This window comes from Gopherus flavomarginatus, chromosome 1 (genome assembly GCF_025201925.1).
Source record: "Gopherus flavomarginatus isolate rGopFla2 chromosome 1, rGopFla2.mat.asm, whole genome shotgun sequence".
NCBI classification, from domain to species: Eukaryota; Metazoa; Chordata; order Testudines; family Testudinidae; genus Gopherus; species Gopherus flavomarginatus.
In genome coordinates, this window is record NC_066617.1 from 93,585,992 (window position 1) to 93,612,907 (window position 26,916).

Consider the following 26,916-nt stretch of genomic DNA (forward strand, 5'->3'; position numbering starts at 1 on the left):
CCACCCTGTGTCATTGTCTCTCCTCTGATTCCCCATTATTCTCCCCAACTCTACCCATTTCCTTCTCTCTCTCACTAACACATTCTCTCCGTGGCCCCTTTCCCCCTCTGCCCCCCAATTGACACACTGAGGCTAATCAATGTATGAGGTCTTGGCAGCACTTTCTTCCCTGAAGGACTTCTTGAACTCTTTCCTTGATGAGTTTTACTCCCTGCCCTGGGTCACTCATGCTGCCACCCAAGAATGCCTTCATGACCCCATGCCTGCCCTGGGGCACCAACCAGACAGCACAGAGGAGACAGCAGCGAAGGCATTGAGCTTCAGCCCGCAGATTGGATTCCCAGTGTACAGCATTTCTATCAGCAGCAGGATGAAACTAATGACCAGTAAGCTGATGTAGACCATCTCCGAACCCAACGCCAGCCACAGGATTCCTGCCATGAACCAGAGGAAAGAAGAGACCTCTCAGAGTCAGCACAAAATAGGGTCATGACCTGCCACAGCCCTCTCTGACCCCCCAAAGGATCCCCACCATAAACTGGTGGGAGAGATAAATCTCCAGACATTCCTCACAGCCCGTGGAGCAATGCAGAGTGAATACAAACATTGGCTAAAAAGAATGTGGCTATTCTGCAGGGACGACATTCCCCTCTGTGCAGATGGCCTGAAGAGGATTTATATACCACTTAAGCCTTCAAATTAGGGTTTAAATGATATACATAGGTCTTGTGTGGATCCTCTACACAGGTACATCTAGGGCAGTTGAGTAGAGCTCAGAAAAGTCAGGAGATGACCTTATACACAGGGGTCCTGTAACATCTCTGTTCTGGGATTGCCTGTCTCCCAGTCCCCGGCTCTAACCACCATTACTACTAATAGATACCCTAGCCCTGAAATTGAGCTATACCTTTCACTGCAAGGGAGGGGGAAGGTGGCTTTAGGACTGTCTAATAGCTCAAATTAGCCAGAGTCCAGTGAATTTCAGCTACACTCCCTCCTTCTCCCAACATACCCACCTCTGGCATGACCTTATGCCAGGAGTTATAGGGGAGAATGCAACATAGAGCCCTTATTCCAGCCCTATGCCACCCAAGGAGTTCCCTCCCGCAACTCCCTTCCCCCTTCTCCCATTTCCAGGTAGAGAGGACAAGTTGTTTTCCTGAAGTGAAAAGGGGATGGAATGCAGCCAAGATTTGGCCCCCCATTTCATAATAACAACAGATGTGGATATTGTATTAAACAGGAGATACACTGCCCGCTACACTAACGTCCATAGACATTATTCTGCTCTCCTACAGGCTGTTCTAAGCTACTCCAATTATATAAAATACTATGTATACTAATTGGGATCTGTACAAGACCATTTGAAAATCAAACATTCGAGAGCCCTGTGCAATCAGCAGGAGCTTTATTTTGGACTGTGATGGAGTTTGGAATCTTAGCAGGTGACATCTGGGAGACCAGGAATGCCAGTTCCAGAAGCTTCTTTCAGCCTTGGCTAAATAACAGGACTCAGACAGAATTGCCTTTGAGCACAGAAGCTGAGCGCCTAGCAGGGCCGGTGCAACCATTTAGGCGGACTAGGCGGTTGCCTAGGGTGCCGAGACTTGAGGGCGCCAAAAAGCGCCCCCCAATTTTTTTTTAAATGGTTGAGCAGCCACTGCTGCTGGGACAGAGAGGGAGTCTGAGCTGCCAGCGGCAGCCGGCAGCCCAGGGTGTCCCCCAGGTCAGGGCGCCGTCACGGCAGCCGGCAGCCCAGGGTGTCCCCCGGGTCAGGGCGCCTCCACGGCAGCCGGCAGCCCAGGGTGTCCCCCGGGTCAGGGCGCCTCCGCAGCTGCAGGCAGCCCAGGGTGTCCCCTGGGTCAGGGCGCCGTCGTGGCAGCAGGCAGTCCAGGGTGTCCCCTGGGTCAGGGCGCCTCCACGGCAGCCGACAGCCCAGGGTGTCAGGAAGGGGCGGCAGGCAGCTCCCGTGGAGCTGCCGCAGTCATGCCTGCGGACGGTCGGCTGCTCGTGCGGCTCCGGTGGACCTCCCGCAGACACCACTGCGGCAGCTCCACCGGAGCCGCAGGACCAGCGCACGGGGCGGCAAAATTGCCGTCTGCCTAGGGCGCTCAAAACCCTAGTGCCGGTCCTGGCGCCTAGGCATCAGGAGTCTGGCTTTGAGTCAAGAATGTGAGCACCAAGTCCCTGGAGCTAGTGGAAGGTGATTGGGGAAAGCCTGAGCTGCCTTGTAAGCCTTGAGCTAAGGACGGCTCAAGACTCCAGTTGCCCAGTTGCTCCCTGCTACTACTCCAGAAAAGGAAAAATGATCTCTGGGTTGTCTCCAAATAAGCCATATAGACCCAGTGCAGGAGGAGTTCAAGGTGAGCTGGCAGACTATTCTCCCTATTCTACAGTTCAGGTTCTGATAAGGAGCAGGAAGCATCTAGTTATACTAAGTTCTTGCATAACTGTTTCTGGATATCATTTTCCATTCTCTAAATTCACAAGTAATTCCCACTCCTGGTTTTAGTCCATCTGTTGTCGAGTTAACTTAGCCTGTAGTTCTACCTGTTAGAATAATTAATAACTGTCATTTAAATACAACAAGCTTGCTGCCCGTTCCTTTATAGCAGTGGGGAATCCTATTGTGAGGAAGGATTGAGCCTAGCAGTGGATCATGGATAACACACGCTACTCTGTTAAAACTAATTAATACAGAAAGACTAGGAAGATGACCTTGTGCTTGAATAACGTATCTGTGCAAAGTTGGCTGGGGATAGGCAAAGCTCAAACATTTAAAAAAAACAGGAGTACTTGTGGCACCTTAGAGACTAACAAATTTATTTCAGCATGAGCTTTTCGTGAGCTACAGCTCACTTCTTCAGATGCATAGAATGGAACACAAAGACAGGAGATATTTATACATACAGAGACCATGAAAAGGTGGAAGTATGCATACCAACAGGAAGAGTCTAATCAATTGAGATGAGCTATCATCAGCAGGAGAAAAAAAAACTTTTGAAGTGATAATTAAGATGACCCATAGAAGGTGTGAGGAGAACTTAACATAGGGAAATAGATTCAAATAGTGTAATGACCCAACCATTCCCAGTCTCTGTTATGGGTCATCTTAATTATCACTTCAAAAGTTTTTTTCTCCTGCTGATGATAGCTCATCTCAATTGATTAGACTCTTCTTGTTGGAATGCATACTTCCACCTTTTCATGTTCTCTGTATGTATAAATATCTCCTGTCTGTGTGTTCCATCTGTGCATCTGAAGAAGTGAGCTGTAGCTCACGAAAGCTCATGCTGAAATAAATTTGTTAGTCTCTAAGGTGCCACAAGTACTCCTGTTCTTTTTGCGGATACAGACTAACACGGCTGCTACTCTGAAACAAACATAAGTTACCCTGTAGAAATAGCTCCCATTGTGACTACAGGTCAGTTTTTAACTAACAAGTGCCCTCACTAAAAATACAGATTTGTTATTCCCAAGGAGAACAGGGCACTCTATTATTTATTTGGATGTATATATTAATATAACAGGCTACATATCCCAGGGTCTGAGCACCGCTGACTCGAGTTGCTAGAATAAAGATAAAATGAAACAGCATCTTACCCCTATCCTGACCTCCACCAGAACTCAATCCCTCTACAACAAAACACAAAACTTCCCTCCCTTGCACAGATCCTAAACCACAGCAAACTGCCCTGAACAGCAGCCCACAGAAATCTGGCCACAGGCCCTGTCTGTTTTAGATTTTGACACCTACAGCAGAGATTTCTGACTTGAATGAAGAATGAAAGCAGGTTTCTTGCATGCTTCTGGGAGAGTAGCTTGTTAATACTAAGAATTCTTTGCTCACATATTCTTCATTTCTCTTCTGTAGATTTCAAGGTGCATTACAAAGGTGGGGTACACATTATTAGCACCATTTTAAAGAGAAACTAGGACCAACATTTTCAAAAGTGGGTACCCCAAAATAGTGGCCACCCTGAGACACATAGGATGAAATCCTGGCCCTTCTGAAGTCAATAGAAGTTCTGCCGTTGGCATCAGCGCGGCTAAGATTTCACCCTTAGGGTCTAATTTACAGGTGTTCACCCTATTCAGCTGGAGTAATGGATGCTCAGAATGACTGAAATTCAGAACTCTGGTGTCTCAGGTTGGGACCCAAAAATTAAAGCACTGAAAATGGTGGCCATGTTTCAATTTTTTGACAGAAGTGACTTGCCCAAGATCATATGTCAAATTGATGGTACATCTGTGTTACTATTTATCACTTACGCTGACTGCTTGTGTGCACTTCGGGTTATGACCAAGATTGGACATGCTGAAACACAGCAAAAAAGGCTGTCTTTGTCACATTTACAGCTGGGCTGACAGCAGGAAGTACCAGAAATTATGTGAGGAAGGTTGAGATTTCTAGTTTTTGGGGGCTGATGCCAGATGTTTTGGGTAAACATTTGGGGTGAAATCCTCAATACTTTGACTTCAGTAGGCCAGGATTTCGCCCAGCCCTTTTGGTGCCTACAACACCCTCTCAACCTGCTGAAGTTCCCTGAACTCTAGAAGGTGCATTGGGCAACTCTAGTGAGAAAAAGAAGAGCCTCATTCTTACCTCTCTCTGCAGGGGGTGAAAGCTCGATGAAACTACGACATTTCTCATCTGAAATACAAACACAATCAAGCTCAGATTATATGGATTCTCAGAAGATGATAGAGGAGGATGGGGGGGGGGGGCGGAAATTCCACCTTAAGTGCCTCTTTCATTTCTCAAGCTTGCAGGCTCTATCTATCTTAAGGTCTTCTAGCGTCTGCTGTCTTTCTGCCCAAAAAGATGGTTGCTTTGATCTGTTGTGGAGTCCAGTGTGGAAAGGTAGGGAAAGAAGGACAATGGTCTGTCTGTCTAGTGCAGATGGGGCTCTTATGAGAAAGCTGGTATACATTCACAAAAATTAAATACAGCTGAGTATAAGTAAATAGCTATAAATTCAAAACATTAAAAGAACACTGTGATGAGAGCAAATGCTCCTTTGCTGTCATAGAAGTTCTGCAAGCTGCTTTAACTCTGTAACTTCACCCCTTCCAGCTTCAGCTTGGAGATCATAAATTTTCTTCCATCCCACTCTCCTATTTCATGATTTTCCAGTATCAGCTACAAACCCTCAAGCTCATCACATGGCCCATGCTCCATTTGCCTGCCTGTTATTTGCCAAACACACCAACTCTTTTCCTCTTACTTTCCATAAACAAACCAGAGAGGTGCCTCGTGTCTCACTCCAACTTCCAACAATCCTAAGAAAACCACAATATATATCAGGGGTCTCAAACTCAAATGACCACGAGGGCCACATGAGGACTAGTACCTTGGCTCGAGGGCCACATCACTGACACCTCCCCCACACAGCCCTCGGCCCCACCCCCACTCCACCCCTTCCATGAGGCCCTGCCCCACCTCGCCTCTTCCTACCCCTTCCCTGCCCCCCTTCCAACCCCTTCCCTGAAATCCCCACCCCAACTCCACCCCCTCCCTGCCCCCAGGGGGTGCAGGAGAGGTGTGGGGTGTGGCAGAGGCTCAGGGCAGGGAGTTGGGGTGTGGGGTGCAGGAGGGATGAGGGGTGCAGCAGGGTGTCAGGGTGCAGGAGGGGTGTGGCAGAGGGCTCAGGGTAGTGGGTTGGGGTGCAGGAGTGGTGCGGGGTGTGGCAGTGGGTTCAGGGCAGAGGGTCAAGTGCAAGGAAGGGGGTTGAGGTGCAGGAGGGGTGTGAGGTGCAGCACGGGGCTCAAGGCAGGGGGTCAGGGTGCAGCAGGCGGGTCAGAGAAGGGGACTGGGGTGCAGGAGGGGTGCGAGTTGCAGCAGGTTGAGGGCAAGGGGTCAGGTGCAGGGTGCAGCAGGGGGTCGGGCTGCGGCAGGGGGTTCAGTGTAGTGGATTGGGGTGCAGGAGGGGTGTGGTAGTGGGTCGGGGTGCGAGGTGTGGCAAGGAGCTCAGGGCAGGGGGTTCGACTGCAGGAGGGGCCCGGGGGCACGGGCTCTGGCCCGGCGCGCACCGGGGTCAGGGCAGGCTCCCTCCCTGCCTGCCTGTCCTGCCCCCGGTGCTGCTCTGGGAAGTGGCTGGAACGTGGGGGAGTAAGGGCACAGGGGCATGTGTTGCTGTTGCTTCAGGCACCGCCCCAGCAGCTCCCATTGGCCGGAAACGGGGAACCGTGGCCAATGGGAGCTGCTGGGGGCGGTGCCTGAAGCAACATCAACACGCGCCCCTGCGCCTCTCTTTCCCCATGTTCTTTCCAGTTCCAGGAGCAGTGCGGGGGCAGGGCAGGGAACCTGCCCTGCCTCCGGTGCACACCCGACTGGAGCCGCTCTAGGTAAACGCTGGGGGAGGGTGGGCGGAGGGGCTGTGAGGAGCTAACAGGCAGCAGAAAATAACTTCGCAGGGAGCATGCGGACCGCAGGCCACGTGTTTGAGAGCCTAATCTCCATAGAAACTCCATCTGCCTTTTTCACTATGAGACATGGAACTCTAATCAACCCCATCCATTTTCTATATATAGACTAGAAATTCCATTATAATTTTCATATATAACTTTCGGACATTGCTCCAGGCCACTTATCAACAGCCATTCAATCCGCTCAACACACAGAGGCCAGAATACCCTAGGCACCAAACTGAGCTAGGCCATTGGTTATTGACAGTGGCAGAAAGACGAGCATTGACTTGTCTGTAGAATGTATTATGTTCTCATTAATTGCCCAAGATTTTAAAAATATCCAGAATTGTATCCAATCTCTGCTGCACCTGTGAAGGAGACTAAACTTCACCAGGGCCCTCATGCCAGGTATAATCTCAGCTGCATTCATCAGGTTGATTCCAGCCTTTGCTAAGGAGCTCATGGAACAGGCACCAGAAGAGTCAACTCCCAAGTAGGACATGGAATTTTCACTTGCCACTGGTCCCGCAGAAAGTAGCTCACAGCTCCTTCCCAATGAAGGATGTACCTTTTCTTAAGAACAGGACAGCCCTTCTCCAAAGGAAACTCTGACTGTCCCCCAATACAGAATCACTATCACTTCGTCACCCTTAGGTATATACAATCCAAAATTGCTTTGGCCTCCATATCCCAGTGCAAACTTTTGTCTAATCTGCACATCCATTATAATCTCTAAAAGTCTCTTTTAGCATGATGGCTTACCAGAGTTCTCTTTCTCACTGAATCTCCCCTGGGCAGATTATTTTCCCCCGTATATATTAGCTTGCTTTTTTTCTCCAGCTGAATCTCATCTTGTTATTTTCTGCCCAGAATTCTAATCTCTGTAAACCCCTTGTATTATATCTTTCCTCTCAGTGGTGTTCAGGATTCCTTCCAGCTCATTACCATCTGCAGATTTCATTAACTCACTGTTCACTGCCTCCTCTAGACTTTAGTGAAGTTATTAACAACATTGTCCCTAATACTGAGCCATGCAGTGGCCCCATGAGACACCTTCCCAAAATTCAATACTTTGCAGCTGATCATAATCCTTTGTTTCCGGTCCTTCAACCTGCTGCCAAGACACATAACAGGGGCTATATGCAAGCCAGTCTGAATTAATTTTGAGAGTCTGATTTCATGAAAAATTGTACCAAAGGCATTACTAAAATCCAAACGTTATCAGATCTCCTTCCCTTCCTGCCTCACTGTTATTCCAGTATTCTCAAGAGGCCCATTACATCTCTGAAAACACCTTGAACTCAATCGAATGATGCAGTCTCATTCCCAATGCATCCCTGTGTTATAGAGTCCCCGGGTGATGCTTTGGAACTGCTCCCCACAAAGCCAGGCAGGACTTTGGGGAGCCTCCTCTCTCTTGGAGCAGACTGTCTTCACGGCAAGAAGCTCACATGGCTTCACCTTCCTGGGTCTGACCTTGGAGCATTCAGCATATGCCCCTCCATGCGCTTCCCCCAGCAAGTCCGCCCAGGCGAGGTCCTGGGGAAGCCAGAGAGTCCTGCACGCACCCCCCACTTCGCAGTCAGACGTGACTCTTAGCCGGCCAGTAAAACAGAGGTTTATTAGATGACAGGAACACGGTCTAAAACAGAGCTTGTAGGTACAGAGAACAGGACCCCTCAGCTGGGTCCATTTCGGGGCCCAGCGAGCCAGACAACCCCGTCTGCCCTCCTTTCCCGTCCCCAGCCAGCTCCAAACTGAAACCCCCTCCAGCCCCTCCTTCTCTGTTGAGTTCCTTTCCCGGGCCAGGAGGTCACCTGACCTCTTTGTTCTCCCACACCTTTGGCATCCCCTTGCAGGGGGGAAGGGTCCAGGCCATTAGTGCCAGGAAACAGAGTGTCGGCCAGAAACTGAGGCACCTGCATAGTATTCAGAGGAAACACTAAAAACAGTCCCACTTCATTACACCCTGCTATTGCCATGGAAATTAATCACAGCTTTAAGCATCCCCACCTAAGCTCAGCCTGTTTCTGAGCCATTCCTGACAATGCCAGGAACAAACCAGTCCTCTCAGCAAGATCTGAGAGTGACTGAAGCTTTTTTTTATTCTTGTCCTGTTTTTAATTTGTGTCCTTTCTGTTTTCCAGTGCTGATCACAGCAGATCGCAGAAGGAGAAATAGTGCACAGAATGCCTTCTTGAACTGCCAAGTTCCCTGTGAGTGCCTTTGAGGAAAGGGGAAGGTTGGCTGGCTCAGAGGAACGGGGATGGGCTAAAATGCCTTTCATTTCAGTATTATTAGTTTCAACCTAACTGCTTGCTGCCTTTGGGGCTAGTTCTGACCCACATATGCCAGGCCATAACGGTTGTCTTGGGGAGAATTCCCCCAGAGCAGGTGTGACATGGGGCTGACAAAAGCCACAGCATAGGAGTTGAGGCGGGGTGGGGGTAAGCAAGTTGGGGTGATAGGAGGCATGTTCAAAGGGCTCTGGGCTGCGGAGCAGTCCATAGGCAGCCTGGGTAACGTTGCCATAAACTAGACCAGCACCATCAGTCTAAATTGCCATAAATTAGACCAGCCACACCAGCCCCCCCAGCACAGGCAGAATTTGGTTGGCATAAAGGTGGCATGAAGCGTATTGCCAGTGCCAAGCATTCAAAAAGCATGAATGTGTCTTCCCACCCCAAACCACAAGCTTCTGAAGATAAGCCTCTTGTTTATACTCCTTCTGTCATTTGCACCTTTGGGGTTCAGGTTTGCAAGCTTTTCTCCACAGCTCTGAGGGAGAGAAACTTTGGAAGGGAGTGTTTTTTAAAAATATGACAGTTAAAATTCTCTTATTCACAGGACTCCAGGGCCTAGGGCTTTAAGAAAAACACCTCCTGTCATGGTACTTGCAATGAAAACGGTGACAGTTGTCAGCACTTCATAAAGCCATCACCCTGTCTCTCACTGCAAAACCACCTCCATAAATAGCACAAAGGTGCTTTTTTGTTAGCAGTCTCATCTTGTCTCCAAGACCCATTCAACTCCCACACATCATTCCCCTCACTGAGGGATGAAATATGGTGGTGTAATGTGTGGGTATGGGTAGGAGGCGGGCACTGCCACTTCCCCAACTCTACTCGTTCTGTGGGTATGGAGAAGGCACCTTTCCCTAGTGTTGTCTGCCTGGCACCTATCATTGACACTAAAGACATTTTGCTGTAATAAGAATGAGGCTGAGGCTGCCTTGATGGAGATGCTACCTGGCCCTTCCATGTTCTCCTCACAGGAAAGCCACATGCCAGTGTGGAAGTATCGGAAGGCAAAGCGGTCGTCCCCGGTCTCCCAGCTGTAGTGCACTACGTCCTGGGATGAAGAATTGGTAGCACCTCCATCCGCAGACACATGCACACCGATGCACTTGGTGGCTTTGCCCCTTCCACACAAAGGCTTGGGCACCTTCTGGGTCCCAACACACCAGTAGCTGCCAAGCAAGGCTGTGGTAGAGAGGCAGAGAGCCAGCAGATTCAGGACAACTGCCAAGACAGCACGATGCCAAGGCAGGATCTTCAGCAGTTCCATCTGCAACAAACAAACATGAAGAACTCACATACCAGCCATGCATCTCCCTTACCGCGCACAATGGCCCAGACCCTCACCGGTATGTAGGCTTCTCACTTCCACTGATTTCACTGGGAGTCAGAACCTAAACACCTTTGAGTAGTTGGGCCTATGTTGTATCCCACCAAAATGTGTAAATGTGTGTGTGTGTGAGGGCAGGGAGGAGAAACAGGACAGCCACTCTCAGGGCATCTTATTGCCTCACTCAGGAACGAGAAACCGTTTCCTTACAGCATGACCCCTAAGACTGTGGAATAGTCATTTGAGGGAAGTGGTTGCTTCATCCATTTAAAATTGGACTGAACAAAGGAATTGGAGAATATACTGTAGGGAATAATCCTTCAGTGACAGAGTAAGTGGAGTTTCTTTCTTCAGAGAAAGCTGTATGCACAAAACTGATGAAATGATCAGGGCCATGAAATGCAAGCACCTCTGAGGTGGCATGCTGCTGTAGTTAAAAAGCTCCCAGAAACACCATGCAACAGCTTTGAACAGGAAGTGAAGAAGACTATTGTATCCCGATAAAATGCAAATTTGCAATGCCATAGCACATTTTATTGAAGGGTTGCAAAGCATTTTTTTTCCAGAGGTGGTTAATTAATTTAGCCCCACATTGTGAAAGGTAAACATGATTATAGTCATTTTGCAGATAGGGAAACTGAGGCAGAGAAGGGTTACATAAATTAACCAAGGTCACACACCAGATCAGAGACTTAGGAAGAGAACCTAGGATTCCTGACTCCCCAGCCTGACTCCCCACTAGACAGCACTTCCCACACAGGAAGCTACCAGCTCTTAAATCAGAATCTGAATGGATCACTGGGATGGCAGTACCCCTGGTCTTGCAAAAAGTGTAATGAAGATCTTAAATGACAATAAAATGTTACAGTTCATTTGAAAGCCAGCAACTCCAACAGCACCTTAGTATGTCAGGGCACTGGCCACTTCTCACTCGGAGAAAAGAGTGTCCCTGCTGAATAACTCACATCTCTTCCCCGCAGAACCCTGGGGTTTTCTCTTGAGGTCTCCCAGCAAAACACTTCCTAGAGCATTTAGATGTTTTCTGTCCATCTGCCAGTTTCTCATGTAATCGTTTCAGTGCCTTCTTCCATGGGGCACCCCCAATGCATGGTACAACCTTGCTGGGTTCATTGGCATGGCTCCTACTTTTCCATATTTATGATTCTCGTAAAGACCTATTTCAGCTGTGCTGCTCACCAGAGATAGAGTTGATGGTATGTAAATTGCCTCCTGCTGTTCCATTCCCCCTAACCTGTGTCTGCTTGTCTGTCTGCCTTCACACTGTGAGCTCCCCAAAGCAGGGACCACCTCCTTTTCAATGTCTGGGAAACAGCTGGCCCATCTGGGACACAACCAAAAATAAATAATATGTGAGGCAGAATGCTGCTTCACTCATGAGAAATTACAAGGACATGGCCCAAGAAAGCCACAACCCCTGCTTTGTTAACCAGAAAGCTCATTATGTCTGATCAGTAAAGGACAGCGCCTGAGATGGAGCAACTTTTCCTCTTGGGTGGGAGCAGGATTGACTAGCCTTGCATCACACAGAAAGCCTTGTCTACATTGATGGCAGCATGCAGGGAATGTATAGCTGCAGGCTGCAGTGTAAAGCAGGCTGCATCCACACTGCAGTTTGTAGCTACACAGAGCAGTGAAATACCCTGGAGGGATTGGGGCAGTGGGGAAAGGCTTCAGCAGCAAGGAGCCTCCTACCTGCCAGAACCTTTCCCCTGGGCCGGAGTTTTTCCCTGTGGTGGGGAAGGGCTGCACTGAGGCAGCAGGACACTAGAGTGTAGACGTGGGAGGCACTGCCTGGGCATAGAAAGACTGTGTGGAGTACATACCCTAAGGTTCTGGCATGTTGTTACTCACCTAAGCAGTGCCTCATCATCTACACTGCTGTGTATACCTGTGGTAGGAGGTGTGCAAAGTCAGTGCTCTATGTACTGCTGTAAGCATAGACACAGCCTCAGATAAGGTGACCAGACAGAAAGTGTGAAAAATCAGGATGGGGGTGGTGAGTAATAGGAGCCTATATAAGAAAAAGACCCAAAAATCAGGACTGTCCCTATAAAATCGGGACATCTGGTCACTCTACTCTCAAAACACTGTGTGCCCAAGCAGAATGCATTGAGCAAAGGTAAGAAACTATCTAACTACTGAGAATGCCCTTCTCTCTCCCTTCAAAGTCTATTGCTCAGGCTTCTGTTTCCTCCTCCCTGAGCCACTCCATTAACAATTACTCAGAAACCTCCCTGTTAGAATCATAGAATATCAGGGTTGGAAGGGACCTCAGAAGGTCATCTAGTCCAACCCCCTGCTCAAAGCAGGTCCAATTTCCAACTAAATCATCCCAGCCAGGGCTTTGTCAAGCCTGACCTTAAAAACCTCTAAGGAAGGAGATTTCAACACCTCCCTAGGTAACCCATTCCAGTGCTTCACCACCCTCCTAGTGAAAAAGTTTTTCCTAATATCCAACCTAAACCTCCCCCACTGCAACTTGAGACCATTACTCCTTGTTCTGTCATCTGGTACCACTGAAAATAGTCTAGATCCATCCTCTTTGGAACCCTCTCTCAGGTAGTTGAAAGCAGCTATCAAATCCCCCCTCATTCTTCTCTTCTACAGAGTAAATAATCCCAATCAATTACACTGGGAAAGGTGCTGCCAACACTACAGAGTTACTCATTCAATCTCTAATCTGAAGGCATGTTTGACTTTACCGTGTCCAGGAAGCAGAGAGTTGCCACCTGCACAGTATTAGTTAAGGGGTTGTGGCCAGGGCTGGTGGAAAAAATTTCCATTAACACTTTTTTCTGAGGAAGATAAGATTGTCAAGAAAACAGGTTTTTTGTGGAAAGTGTGTGCTTTCCTCAAAAATATCCAGCATTTCATCTAAAAGCAGAAAACCTGAAAACTGAAAATTTTCCACTGAAAACCAAGTTTTCCATTTTTCAGAATTTTTTGGGTCAAAATTATTCTGTTTGCACTTGCTAAAAAGGGATTTAGCATCAGTCATTATTAAAATTTTGTCAAACACTCTTTTTTATTTTCACCTAAATTTTCCATGAGAAAAAAATTCTGCACAGCTGTATTTGTGTCAGCATCTTAGAATCTGCATAATTTTCTAAATACCTTAGGACTGGGGCAAAGGGAAGAAGAAGGGGCAGAAAATGGTGGTGCTGGGAGGATGTAGAAGAGCGAAGAGAGAGGTGGACATTGGTTAGGAAAGTGAGAAGGCAACCTGAATTACTCCCTTAGACAAACACACCCGGAAAAGTGTCCCCCTACAAAAGCCAAGCACTTACTGCCAGTAAGTGGTCAGACAACTTCTGGCATCTGGAAAGCCTCTGCAGCTAACCTGCTGAAATAAAGGAGAGTAGAATTTACCTTGCTGGTGGGTCTTTTACGTGCTGTTATTTAGTTTGTGGACGGCACAGCTGTAGGACTCACTCTTTGCCTTGCTCTCTCCTGCATCTATCAGCTAGATCTTTCAAGAAAACAAAAAACTGCTTCTAAAGCTCTTTCTCCTTCATTGCCTCCCAAACCCACCCAGCCCCACAACACCCTGTGATTATTAAATGTTTTCCCTTCCAGCCAGCAGCTGTTTTGAGCTGTTTTATAATCCACAATGCAATCATGGCACAGCTGTTCTGGGAGATTATACGGGAAGAGATTGGTGTTGCAGGCTGGGATTAAGTGCAAAGAGTGACCTCCATTCACTGAGGAAAAAGTTTCAATATAATAAAGAGGAGACTCCAATTACTCCCATCTGATGGATGTTTGGTAGCCTGTACAAAATGAGTCGGAGTTTCTCAGACTAATGCCCAGCAGTCCAAAAACCGACAACCACCATTGGCAGTAGCTGGTCCCACCGTTGACAGTTACAACAGAGTGGCAAGGGACTGAATGGGCCATGGAGGCTGAGCTCCCTTGATCATTGGAGTTGTATTCTCCTTGGCAGAACTGAGGCATATGAAAAGGAAAGGGCAGTCGTTCTGAGGATGGAAGATTTGAGACTCCAAGGGGCATCAATCCAGCACCTCTCACAACCTCTTCAAATTTTAATTAAAAAGAAATAACTTGCCAGCAGGACAAATATGTCAAATAGCCACTAAAGGGCATAGGGGAGCTCTCACTATGATGCAAGGAACTTGCGTTAAGTTAGAACTTCATTACAGAAAAGTGCCCATAAGGCATCCCATGCACACCTGCCTATCTGGGTCAGCAGGTGGGCGAGTCTCCCAGCGTTGTTCGGGGTTCTCAGGATGGATTGTGTGTGTAGCTAGCCTACTCTCCTGCCTCATCTCATACCAAATAAAACAATGGTTTATCTAGTCTGCAGTCCTGGTTCCTACAAATCCCATGGCTAGGTGCTTGAGAAGTGGATATAAAATAATACTTGCCATTTGTATAGCACACTCCATCTCCAAACTACCACACTGACATTAAGGAAAATGCTACACAATGCCCCTACATCAGTAGTTCCCAAACTTTAACAACCTGTGAACCCCTTTCACTAAAATGTCAAGTCTCGTGAACCTCCTCCTAAAAATGAAGATTTCCAGGGATATTCTCCTTTACCTGAGTATAAATTATAAAAGCAGTGATCTTGGAAATATAAAATTTGTTTTTAGGACATGCTTATTACCACTATTTATTATTAATTATTTATCATTACAGTATTTTTATTACATTATGAAAACGGCAATACTATTCCAAGATCTCACTTTCGTAGCTTGTATCACTTTGAATTAGCCTGTTATAAGACAAGGATCCTCTATTTCATCAAGGAGCATCAGATGTGAAACAGCATGAAGGTATTTAAGAAACCAACTCAAGGAGTTCCTCCTACACAAGCATTTAAGTCTTGAGCAGTCCAGGCAAACAACACACATTGCAACAAAGTTTAAATTTGTTCTTCATAGTACTTTTAAAAACAACACTAGCTGCCTATTTAATTTTAATAACAGCAAACAATATCCACCTCCTTTCCATTTCTTATAAGGAGTCTTGAAGTTTAAATCTCCTCAGTGTGATAGATATGTTTGCTTTGATCTGCTTAGCTCTTGGAAGTCTAGGGGCTCCGGGCTGCTGGGCCCGTGCTGCCCAGGGTCCCTAGGGACAGCTCTGGCCACCATTAGGGAATTTTTTCTCAAGAACCCCCTGTACCATTTCGTGAACCCGAACCCCAGTTTGGGAACCATTGCCCTACATGGTCAATAGCATAATTTCCTCCTGATGACTTATATCTTGAAGCAGAAGGACTGAGAGCCCTTAGATCACTTTAGTCCTAGCTGTTGCATAGGCTACTCTTATGTATATATTTCCTTCTGAGGCTAATTGGCAGCAGTACTGAATGTTTGGACACCACAACCACTGTCCCCAGATCCTTATATTAATTATCGAGTAGTGTTGAATACAGCTTCCTCTGTCTGAGTGAAGAGGGTGAGCCCCATATATAATATTAGTTAGGAGTCTTCTTCTAGTGAGAGAGGCAATTCTTTCAATAGGTCAAAACATTCCAATGGGAGTTTGTAAAGTTTGGTGTCTAAATCCATATTTACAGACCTAAATAAAAGGGGCCTGATTTTCAGAGAGGGCGAGTCTGAGAGGTGGTCAGCCCCTCTGAAAATTCTCTTGCAGGTCCCAAGTCAACTATGGAGCATGCATCTAACTTTTAGCATGTTAGTAGTTCCATTATAGTACATGGAACAAACTCACATGCTTAAAGTTGGGTACATGTTTAATTCTATTGTGGAAGTGAGTTCTAATTTATGTGTCTAGATATAGATTTTAGGTGTATACCTTTAGGTGCCCTTGTTTAAAAACAGCAGACTTAAGAGCCAGAATTTTGAAAGTATTTAGGTGCCTAAACACCTTTAAAAATCTAGCCCTTAGTGTTTTTGATGGCTGCAGAATTTATCCTACCACCAGGTGGCAACTTTTCCTCACTCTTTTCTCTGGAAGCCTCACTTGCTGCTCTAACTTGTATCAGGTGTATGGAGGAAGCAACATCCCAATTTATATCCACCTTCTCTCCCTTTTTTGTTCTGTTTTCTCTCAAAGAACAAAGTCTCTCTCTGAGTCTCTCTCTCTCTCTGTTTTTCTGTGTTAGTTTTTTCTAAGGTGTTTATATCTCTATCAGCTAAGCCCTGAAGAATTATAAAACCATGAAAATTATCAGTGGCAAAGATCTAATAGGTCACCTGCTCCATCTCTTGGCTAATGCTGGATCGCGCCCTATACAGTATTTTCCAGCGCTTTGCCAAGTCTCATTTCAAATATCTCAAGCAATGGGATTTCCATCTGGAAATTATTCTACCATCCAGTAGATTTCAACCTTGGAAAATATTTCCTGATATTCAACCTGAAAGACCCTTAGCTCAATTTCATGCCCTTGCTATTAGAAATACCCTCCCAGACATTCTAAACAATTCCGCTGCCTTAGCATGCCGTGGGGAGAACTGGTTCTTCCACAAAAACAACGAGGAGTCCGGTGGCACCTTAAAGCCTAACAGATTTATTTGGGCATAAGCTTTTGTGGGTAGTGGGTTTTTTACCCACAAAAGCATATGCCCAAATAAATCTGTTAGGCTTTAAGGTGCCACCGGACTCCTCGTTGTTTTTGTGGATACAGACTAACACGGCTACCCCTCTGATACTTGTTTCTTCCAGTTTTCTCCTCTGGGTATCTGCAGCTTCACACCACTGACCATTTTAAAGGTTTCCTTTGCCTAGTAAAGTCAACACATGAAGCACTCTGATTTCACTGTGTGATCAATCAGGTGCTTTTCTTATATGAACACAATGAGGGACTTCAATGAAAGACATAATATTAGTGCAAAATCTTAGAGGAGATTTTTACATATACAAAAGTCAGATAATTTAAAAGTTAAATTTCCCACAGCATTTTTAGCATCACACATACACATTCAGGGTAAAATCCTGCAAGGAGGTGAGCACTCTCAGTGTTCAAGGACTGCAGTGGGATTTGAGAGTGCTGAGCATCTAACTGGATAGCACCCTAAGGCAGTGATACTCAACCAGTGGATCTTCATAGCCTGGTTATGTAGTTCTCTTCTGATGGGCAAGTAAGGTGTCATGCAATAGTCTGACATGGATTCTTCAGTTGCCCTGAGGGAAAATGGCAATATCAACAAAAACATGCACATTCACTCAGCTAAACTTACATAGACACACTCATACTCACAAAGCTCCTCAGACATTACACCTCTGTGTTACCTTCTACCTATAGCTCCTTCTTCTGCTTTTGTATGAATAAAGTCCAGAGAAATGGTCCCCTCCCAGAGTGAAACATTCACAGCGGATATCTCCGAGTAGTGGTGACATTAGAGCCGGACTTTTCAAAACCAGTCACAGACTGCGAATGCCAGATTTCTCCCTGAGCCCTAAATAATTCTACTCAGATTGCAACCTTTATTTAGCTGTTTGTATGTATGAATTAACTCTTACTTTGCAATGAACTAGTTAGGCATCTGTTTGGATTCTAAACCCATTTAAAGGTGAATTTTTGTTTAAAACCATTAAAATAGGTTATACTGTTAGGGACACAAGGTCACTAACAGAATATACTTATTGAATATACATTGTTTACACATTACAAATATATTTTAGAGGTGAATAAACAAGCTTTTCACCTCTTAAGACCTGATTTTAAGTTCCTGCATTTCTTCTGGAAAAGGTTCTGTTTTCAGGGGAATTGTTTTTTCTTCATTTATATCTTTATGGTTTTGACCTATTTAAGAAACACACAAGGTTACAGGAAACAAAGGAAAATTAAATGCAGCAGCCTAAATTTTCAGAATTCACTAGGGATGTTTTTGCCTTGACTTCTAGATGCCCAACTTAAGATATCTTAAGAGATCTCAGTTTACACAAAGCATTGATAGCCTGCTGCCTTCAAATTGGGCCCCTTTAATGTGGCTCAGATGGGGCACCCAAAAATTGAGGAACCCCAAATCACTTGTCACTTCTAAAAATTTAGGCCAACATATAATATATAGGAAAAGAAAAAAACAACAACAGTGTCTGTAGCTCTATAGTTATATTAAATAAGATCCAGGGCTTGCTTGTGTGAGTAAGGCATTCGGATACTACAGTGGTATGGGCCATACAAGCCCATAGACAGATCCATTAGACTAGGTAAGGTAAGTATTTATCTCCATTAGCTCTTTGGGGACAATACCCAAAATGGCCAGTATGAAAGAGTGGAAACATGCAGCTCTTCTTTTTCTTTCATTAAGCAGTGATCAGTCATGAATCTCCAGGAAATTTGTACAACTGCCTTGAAATGCACCATTTGTCATTTTATTGATGGGTTAATTCTTTCTAAGCTTGCCAATTCATGAATTGTGTAATATGTCACAGAAACTGCAGGATTTCCACTTTTGCAGAATGTCTCTCTTTGCATTTAGAAATGCTTTTAAAATGAATTGTTGACAGTTTTAGTTATACCTATTATAGGATCCCTTCTAAGAATAAATATCCTCACAAATACCTAAATAGAGCAAAGAACTGTCATAGATTCATAGATTTTAAAACCAGAAGGGAAAACTATGATAATCTAATCTGACCTACTGCGTAATACAGACCATAGAACATCAGCCATTAATTTCTGAATCAAGCCTATAATTTCTGTCTGAGCTTAGCAGATATTTTAGAACAACATCTGATCTTGACTTAAAAGGACTGCAGGTGATGAAGAATCCACCACATCCTTGGTAACTTGTTCCAATGATCAATTACCCTCACCTATCAAAACTTTGTGCCTTCTTTCTAGTCTGAATTTGTCCAGCCTCATTTTCCAACCATTGGAACTTGTTATGCCTGTCATCATCTGTACCACAGGAGATACAGAACCCTAAACTTGGCAGGTGACATGCAACAAAATGATTTTAAATATTTTATTTTAAATACCACAAATAAATGCATTTTATTAGAGAAGCTTAGTGTGAGTTAATGGTCTAGCAAGGAACCCAAATTCTGGAGTTCTGCGCCTGTTTCTGATACTGACACTATGGTAGTAGCTAAGTAATTTACACCCAATCTTAAATGATATCTGTGTGGGTTGACCTCATTGCACTTGGAGCCTTAATGAAGTCAAGCAGGCTCTTCCTAGGAGCAAAAGTCATTCCTGTGGAGTTCATTGCAGGATCGGGATTTAATCTCTGCCTCTGGTTATGCTGTCTTCAAAATTAATATTATTTATTTATTACAGATTAGCACGGACAGTGTGCTCACTGATGTACAAAACACAAAGGTAAAGATTGTCTCTGGTCCAAAGGGCTTAAAATTAGAGCTGACCAGAAAACAGAATTTCCACGGGATGGAGAATTCTTACATTTCAAATTTTTTCATTCCAAATCAGACTGAAAAGCCACCATTTTCCACAGAACAAAAATGCAGAAAACTTTTGATTCAGAACCATAGAAGTGTTTCATTTACATGTTGTTGAAACATTATAATATGCAAGTAATATATATACATATTATATATAATATGAAAAGTAATTTAAATATAATATAAAAGTTAAAACAAAATGAATCAAAACCAAAAGTCAAAAGAAAATGTTTTTACCTTATCAAAACTAAAGGTTTTGATGTTATTGAAATGAAACAAGAGAGATGAAATGAACCATTTTGAATTTTTCCACATCAAATTTTAATCCAACCTGTTTTGACCAGCTCTGCTTAAAATCTAAAGGCTCAGTTTGCATGTGAGTAACTTTACTCATTGATGTCAGTGGGACTAACCATGTTATTAAAGTTACATTCATACATAAGTGTTTGCAGGATCTGAGTTGACAGAAGATGCTCAGAACATTCAGAGGAGAAAGTAATGTAAAGAGTTAGCTTTTTGGGGGTGGGAGGAGGTTTTATTGTCCTTTTATTACAAACTGCCTACCTGTGGGTGTTCATGCATAAAAGACAGCATGGCAAGCAGTGCAGAGACTGGAGCAGTAGGCGGTGGCAAAAAAGGGCATTGAGGCTGGCAGAACTGACAAAGTGGAGCAGGCAGAGGGTGCAACAAGAGACAAGTCCAGAGATGTAGTTCTAAGTGACATAATAAGAATCGCTTGCCCTGTGGAGGAGATGGAGGAGGATTAGTTACAGCTGATGCTTGCTTTGAAAACAAAAGGTGCTGAATATTATTCCTGCACATTTTAACTCATGTAATCTGTTAATTATCAGGGGTTATAGCTTTTGGGTGTTTTGTTTTGTTTTTTAAAACGAGGATTTTAAATCCCTTGTAATTCTTTCATGGCTCTCGGAGGTCATCTGCTCATTGATGGTCTGCAGGTCTGGTAAATACCATGTGCTGGGTCACGGCATTAAAGTGCACCTTTAACAGCAGCAAGTGTAACCCAGAACACTGCCTCTGTGAGTGCAATGAGGCCAGGTTAACATGAGAGGGAGGGGGAACCTCAGTGTTTGAATCCCATAAGTTGTGTGTGTTGGGAACTGTCTAGCCCAGTGCAGCAGTAACACAGGTACCCCTCCCCCCAATTAATGTAAAGGGAAAATTCTGTTAACCAAAAGAGGCTTGGGGAAACTTTCCCCAGCTTTGTCTTCTGGGGGAGGAGACACAGCTGTGAAGCCTCCGCTCCCTGCTTTGGAGTCCCCCTAGCAACAGGATTGGTGTGTGGTGCGATGCCATTTCCCAGCCAGCTGGGAGAATTGCAGAGCCTGCCTCTGCACAGCCTGTGGCGCACTCGCCTCATGCGGGCTGATGACTGACATAGACAGAAGCTCACCCCAGGGGGAGAGAGCTGGAGGCCTTCGCAAGGCCCCATGGAAAGGGAGCGGCCCAGTCAAAGTGAGAACAAGGAGCAGTCATGGGGCTGGGCGTCTCCCTCCCTCTCTCTATTTCTCTCTCTCTGTGTTTACTCTGGAGTTGTCTCAAAGCCAGCCATTCTGTTGCCAGGGCAACCCCAGTACCACACCGAACATGTTGGGAATTCTGGAGGCAGAGAACAGGCCTTAGATCTCCCAACTACTCGGGCAGCAGAAGGGGGCTGAAATGGGGGGGGGGGGGGGATGTTTCCTCCTCTCCATTTCCTGTGACTGGTACAAAAGGCTTTCCTGGAATACTCCCAAGGCAGAGAGCATCCAGAGGGGGACAGGGAAAAGCGACTGGACAGAAATACTCCCAAAGAGTAGAATTCAAGTGTAGATGGACAAAAGTAGAGGGAAGAGCGTTGGATCAGGCTATGAAGGTGACATGTACAAGGAAGGCCAGTAGACGTTAGTGGATAGGCTGGGAAAAAACGATCAAGGCAAAAGGGGCTTTCTACTGCTGCTGCTGCTTTGGGAATGTCTGAGTGTGAGAATTGAAGGGAAACACCCAGCTGATAGTTCCTCACACTGTGCCAAGGGGAAGAGGGGGAGGGTTGCTATAGTAATGGTCTCTGTTGTGTAACCCCCCTTCCTCTCATTCACTCCCTCCACTTCCAGCTGTGCGTATGTGTGTAAGAGAGCGAGAGTCAGAGGTATTGTTATTTCATTACGCAGCACCACGTGTGTGTGAGTGTGTGTGTGTGATGCATGCATAATGTGTCACTGTCCTGCTCTGGGGCTCACACAGCCTAGGAGCACAAGCCCCTGATTCTTTCTGGGTATGTCTACCATGCAATGTAAGCCCAGGGTTAGTGGGACTGGAGCCAGCTGACCCATGTTAGGGAACCTTGGGCTTGAGCATCTACATTATATTTAAACTCCATGTTAAAATATTTCTAACCCATGCTAAAACCTAGGGCTCTGGCATCCACTCTGCAGAGCGCAGACCCAAGTCAAAATAACCATACCCCAGAGCCCCTGGCACCCCACCCCAACACACACACACACACACTTTCCAAAATGTGGTCACTTTAGCCCTAGGATTGTGGTGCACTGTGGATAAACTTTACTGCTTGCCCTGCAGGGGTGTGGCTTCCATTTTCACTAGAGTGGATTGCAGATTTTTGGGATAGAGAGGACTAAGGAAGTTGTCCCATGGAATTGTAGGATACTTCTGGCTGACTCCTGGGACCTAAGTCAAGTGGGTTTGCATCTACACTGCAAAGCAATAGAGGTCAGATCCTGGATCCCAGCTTCACTTGAATTTGGACCCTCTAGCCCTGCAGGGTCCTGGGACCCTGGGTCCGAGCCCTGGGTTAACACAACTGCAGTGTAGACACAAGGGGGGAGGGGTTAGGCTTGAGTCCAAACTCAAGCACAGGTTTATGCCACAGTATAGACATACCATTAGAGGGCTTGTCTGGAGCTCATTAGCTAGGGTAACCAGATGTCCCAATTTTATAGAGACAGTCCCGATTTTTGGGTCTTTTTTCTTACATAGTTTTATATAGTTGCTGTCTGGTCACCCTATCGTTAACTGAGGGGCCAAGTTCACAGGACAGGATTGCAAAAGTCTATGAAAAACTCCAATGACTTCAATGGTGTCGGACCACTTTAACCCAGCTGAGATCGAGCCCTAGATCTTAAGTTACACACCCAAAATATTATTAAAAACATTATTAAGGTTGCAAAGTCAATCAGTCAAAAGTTAAGAAATGCCTGAATGAAGCTTCATTCAGTCCCCTTGTGCGAATGCATTATGATATAGTCAATAATTACCTGCTTTGCCACAGATCCCTGCCTCATTCATTGCACAGGATGGATGATACTCAATTACCGAGCAGCTATTCAGTATTTTGTTTTCTCTTCATTGGTCAGGGTGTGGCCCTTGGTCTTATTTCCTGCGCACTATCCAAACTCTGCTCTGCAGACAGAAGTATCACTTTCCTCGTGGGCTTTTCTATGGTGCTCACCTGTGCCTTCCATCTTCTTTTCTATGGTGCTCACCTGTGCCTTCCACCTTCTGCAATAAATACAGCAGGGGTCCTAGAGACAACAGCCTCCTCCACAAGACAGCCCTCATTCATCCCCAGATCCTGTCCACTCTGTGCACTGAATGCAACAGCAGCCTTGTAGAAAAAAAAATAGCATGTTGTTATGTAACTAAACTCAATGTATACACATAAGGGGGCTGAATTATGGTTGCAAAGGTAACCTTAATTACGGCATTTTCTAATTTGACTGCTTGATTTAGCATCCTTAATCTGCTTCTAATGTAGTTTGTTGCAAATAATTTCCTAGGTTTATTAAAAAAAAAAAAAGCAAACTGAAAAAACAGAAATTCCATCATGTGGCATCATATTGACCCCCACATGATTAATCAACAGGGTTGGAAGTTTTAGATTGACCACAGAGACCTCTGCCATTTCAGCTAACAGAGTAACCAATAGCAACAGCAGGTTTTCATCTTTTATATGGACAAGCACTAGAGGGGGATGACACACACACTTTGCCAGCGGGTTTCACAGATATTTTCTGACAGCAGAGGAATAGTGAGACTCAGGAAACTTGGGTTCCACTCCAGCCTCAGGAGAGGCATATGGTTTAAAAGTCACAGACTCTTCTGCTTTTTTCCCACAAGCTTGCCCTCCTTCTAGCCCATCTCCATCAGCATATCTCTTCCCCAGTCCTGTCTCTTTCCTACCCATAGGTCCTTGTCCCAGTCTCATCCTACTAGCCTACTGTGACAGACTGTACCCACATATTCACCACTTTTACAAGACTATGATACATTTTGTACAAAGTATGCCTTGCGAGGTATCATTTAAAAACTTATAATCTACTGATCATTATTGTCTTGGTAAAATGCATGTAGCAATATTGTATGTAGAGATTCTACTCTATGAGATTGCTGAGACATGATCCAAGTTTAGAAAAAACAACCCAAACCAACTCCTCAGAGGCAAAAGGTTAGCCAGCACCTCAGTCAGGTGTCAACATAGTCAAGTGGACTATTACTGGGCTGAGCAGCTATTCTTTGGCAGGAAGAAGGGTGTAAGCAAGCAATTTACATAGTGGCAGACAGACTTGCTGTCGCCTGAACCCCAGCTGGAGATGATTCTCAAAGAAGAGAAATGTTATAAGAAGGAAGAGCAGAGGACACAAATCACCCCAGTGGAGTGGTTGTTTTCAAAGCAAAGCAGTGTAAAAGGTACCCAATAAGAGAGTTAAGGGGACACAGCTGTTCAACAGTCCAGATTGTATCCTCGGGAACGTCACACCTACCCAGTCTCCACTCTTCAGGCTTCTCATTACAGTCTACTTGCCCAGCCAATCCTACTCTCCCTTTCTGGGTTTGCTGTCTGAGCCCCAGTCTTCCCCCAGCTCCCAGCCTCTCTCCCTTCCCACACTCAGGCCCAGTATCCTTGCCCAGTTAATCCAAGTTCCCTCTCCCAGCTCATCTCACCTGCTTCTCCCCACATCACAATGGTTCCCAGTCCTAGTCTCCCCACACTAGGATCCTCATCCAATCACAGTCTCTCCATATCTCTTTGGCCCAGTATCTGCCCATCCCATCCCAGTTCTCTCCCTGCACTCTAATTCTTTGTTAGATCATGGCCCCATCCCCCTCCCACTAGTTCCTAGTCTCATTCTCCTTGTCGAGCCAGTCCCAGTATCCCCTCTTTCAGATCCTCATCTGCTCTCAATGTTCCCATCCCCAGACAAATTGTCCTATCCCCTTTCCCTCACCAGCTCCCAATCCCAATCGCCATCTCTCCCCCATTGTTATTCATCACAGTCTCCATACTCAACCAGTTCCAGCCTCCCTCTTGCCAATTCCCAGTCAGAGTTTCTCTTTCTCCTCCATTCCCAGTATCACCAGACTCCTTATCCCAGTCTACTCATTCTCCTGCCCTCAGTCCAACTCAGTTATTCTGCAGGGATGACTCATAAGCAATCTGCTCAAAGGGAGGAGCTAAGAGAGGCCGGAGCATGCTCAGTGAGGACAGAATCTTCCAAGATTTTAGCTGTTAAAATCAAAGATATCTCCCGAGCATGTGCAAATTGTGATTTTACAAAGGTGTGTACCTTGACCAAATCCAGCCAGATTTCCACGGGGATGGTAACAGACTTAATCATCCCTCATGCAAAGGTGACTCCCCTGTCAGAATTCAAGGCCCTGTTTTAAAGCAGGTGGCACTAGAGCTATTGAAAAAAAAAGACGCAACAATATTCTAATATAAGTAAAGCAATGTGTTTTTTAGCTTAGCCTCATTCTCAGAAATGGCTGAACTGTTGTGGCAGATATCTTCCAAAACAATTCCACCTGAGGAAGGCAATGCGTAGAGAAAATTTCAGTCCAAAGTGTTAAAGTTTGGCAAAGTAATATGCAACTGAAAACAGCATCTCCTAATGGGAATTATTGGGCAACCTTAATAACAGATGATGCTACCATCCCTGCCTATAATGTTCTGTACAAACACTAACTAATTAATTCTAACAACAATTCCCATAAGGCAAGCAAGACTTATAATTGCCAGACTTCATAGCCAAACACTAAATAGCTTGACTAAATAAGGACTAAGACTATGTGGGAGACAAGCAATATTTACAGACATCTGCAAGGTGTGATTATAATGAAAGAGAAATTTGTTAGTGTGTTATAAAGGGTATAACTAAGACAACATGCATAATACTGAGTGGAAAGTGATGTTCTTTCTTCCTCCAATCCAGCAAAGCCCCTACACACATGCATAAGAGCTTTGCTGGATAAGGGCCTCTAGTCCTACCACATTATCTGGTTTCCATCCAAATGCGAAAATCCACTCCTGAAGGATTTAAATGAAAATGAAAATCTAGAGCGTAGCTAGGAAATCTTTCCAAACAGTGAAAGCTCTTACACTGTGGAACAGTCTCCTGAGGAAAGTGATGGATGCCCCATTGCATAAGCCATATAGAAACAGACTGGACAAAGCTCTGGAAATGGTACTGTAAGGGAACAGTCCTGCTGGGTTGAATGTAGGGAAATCGACAAGATGCTGTAACAGAACTTCTCCATCTCTAATTTCTATGATATGCTGTTTTTATATAATACAGTTAGCATGGTTTGAAACTCTTCTGTAGGGGCTACAGAATCTCAGAGGGGAAGAGAAAATAGATCTGTGACCAGGCAGACAGATGACAGAGAGACAGGAGGGCGTGGCTAGGATACAATCAGAAGAAGCCTGCAGCCCTGCAGTTGCTGAGGAGCCATGCAGCCTATCTGAAAGGAACAAGAAGTCCCAAGAGAGTAGTCAGGGGTGGCAACAGCTGTGGCTGCCGCTCTGAGGGGCTGCTCCCAGTTGGGTGAAACGTGGCGAGCAAGACAAATGAGACTTGCAGTGAGGATTATGTGTCGCAAGAATGTTACAACAGCTATGACAGGGAACAAGCCTACCCATAATCAGGCGCTGTGATCTCCGGCCTTGCTCTGTCTGACTCAGATCCACTTCCAGGGAGAGCTGTAGAGAAGGGGGAAGGCACTGTCCCAGCCTGGCTCTCACCCATCATTCTTCACAAGAGGATTTTTATTTTAGTTAACTGAATTTTTAATGATTTCCCTCATTTTCTGAAAGTAAAATGGTTTTTAAATCAGGGTTTACAAGAATGGATTAAAATCTAGAATGCAGAGTTTGATGTCTCACCCTTTGCTAACCCAGTGTGCGCACACCAAACAGCTCTGCCAATGCTCTCCAGTCCTTTGTTGTTCCTGGCCTGAGACTTGGCTCTCAGCTCTGCCAATGCACCTCAATAGTGGGCGCCAACACCCAGACATTACACACTTCAGCCTCGGCATTCTGTTATTCAGCGGCGGAGTATTGTGCTTCAGTATGGGCTCATTTGTCTCACACAAAGATGATGGACGTAAGACTTAATTCCACCATGCTTATTATTTCAGGCACACATAAATCTACTCCTCTACCATGGTTACTGGTTCTCTGCAACATTGCTCCACCCAGTGATTGTAGAGAGGAAAGCA

At 45.4% G+C, this 26,916-nt stretch overlaps 1 protein-coding gene across 3 annotated transcripts in view; it reads right to left on the reverse strand.

The window, feature by feature from the left end:
* Positions 1–26,386, reverse strand: part of GSG1 (germ cell associated 1) — a 30,794-nt gene extending 4,408 nt beyond the window's left edge. The window contains exons 1-7 of one of the 3 annotated variants that reach the window (XM_050954717.1): positions 26,335–26,386; positions 22,905–23,026; positions 19,966–20,142; positions 13,347–13,402; positions 9,660–9,978; positions 4,607–4,654; positions 282–434 (exon numbers count right to left, since the gene is read on the reverse strand). In XM_050954717.1, the coding sequence (XP_050810674.1) occupies positions 282–434; positions 4,607–4,654; positions 9,660–9,978 (520 nt within the window). In that variant the 5' untranslated portion in view covers positions 13,347–13,402; positions 19,966–20,142; positions 22,905–23,026; positions 26,335–26,386. Of the gene's footprint in view, positions 1–281; positions 435–4,606; positions 4,655–9,659; positions 9,979–13,346; positions 13,403–17,283; positions 17,402–19,965; positions 20,143–22,904; positions 23,027–26,334 lie in introns of those variants that run through there. The other 2 variants (XM_050954733.1, XM_050954726.1) reach the window with 2 other exon arrangements.
* Positions 26,387–26,916: the final 530 nt, after the last annotated feature.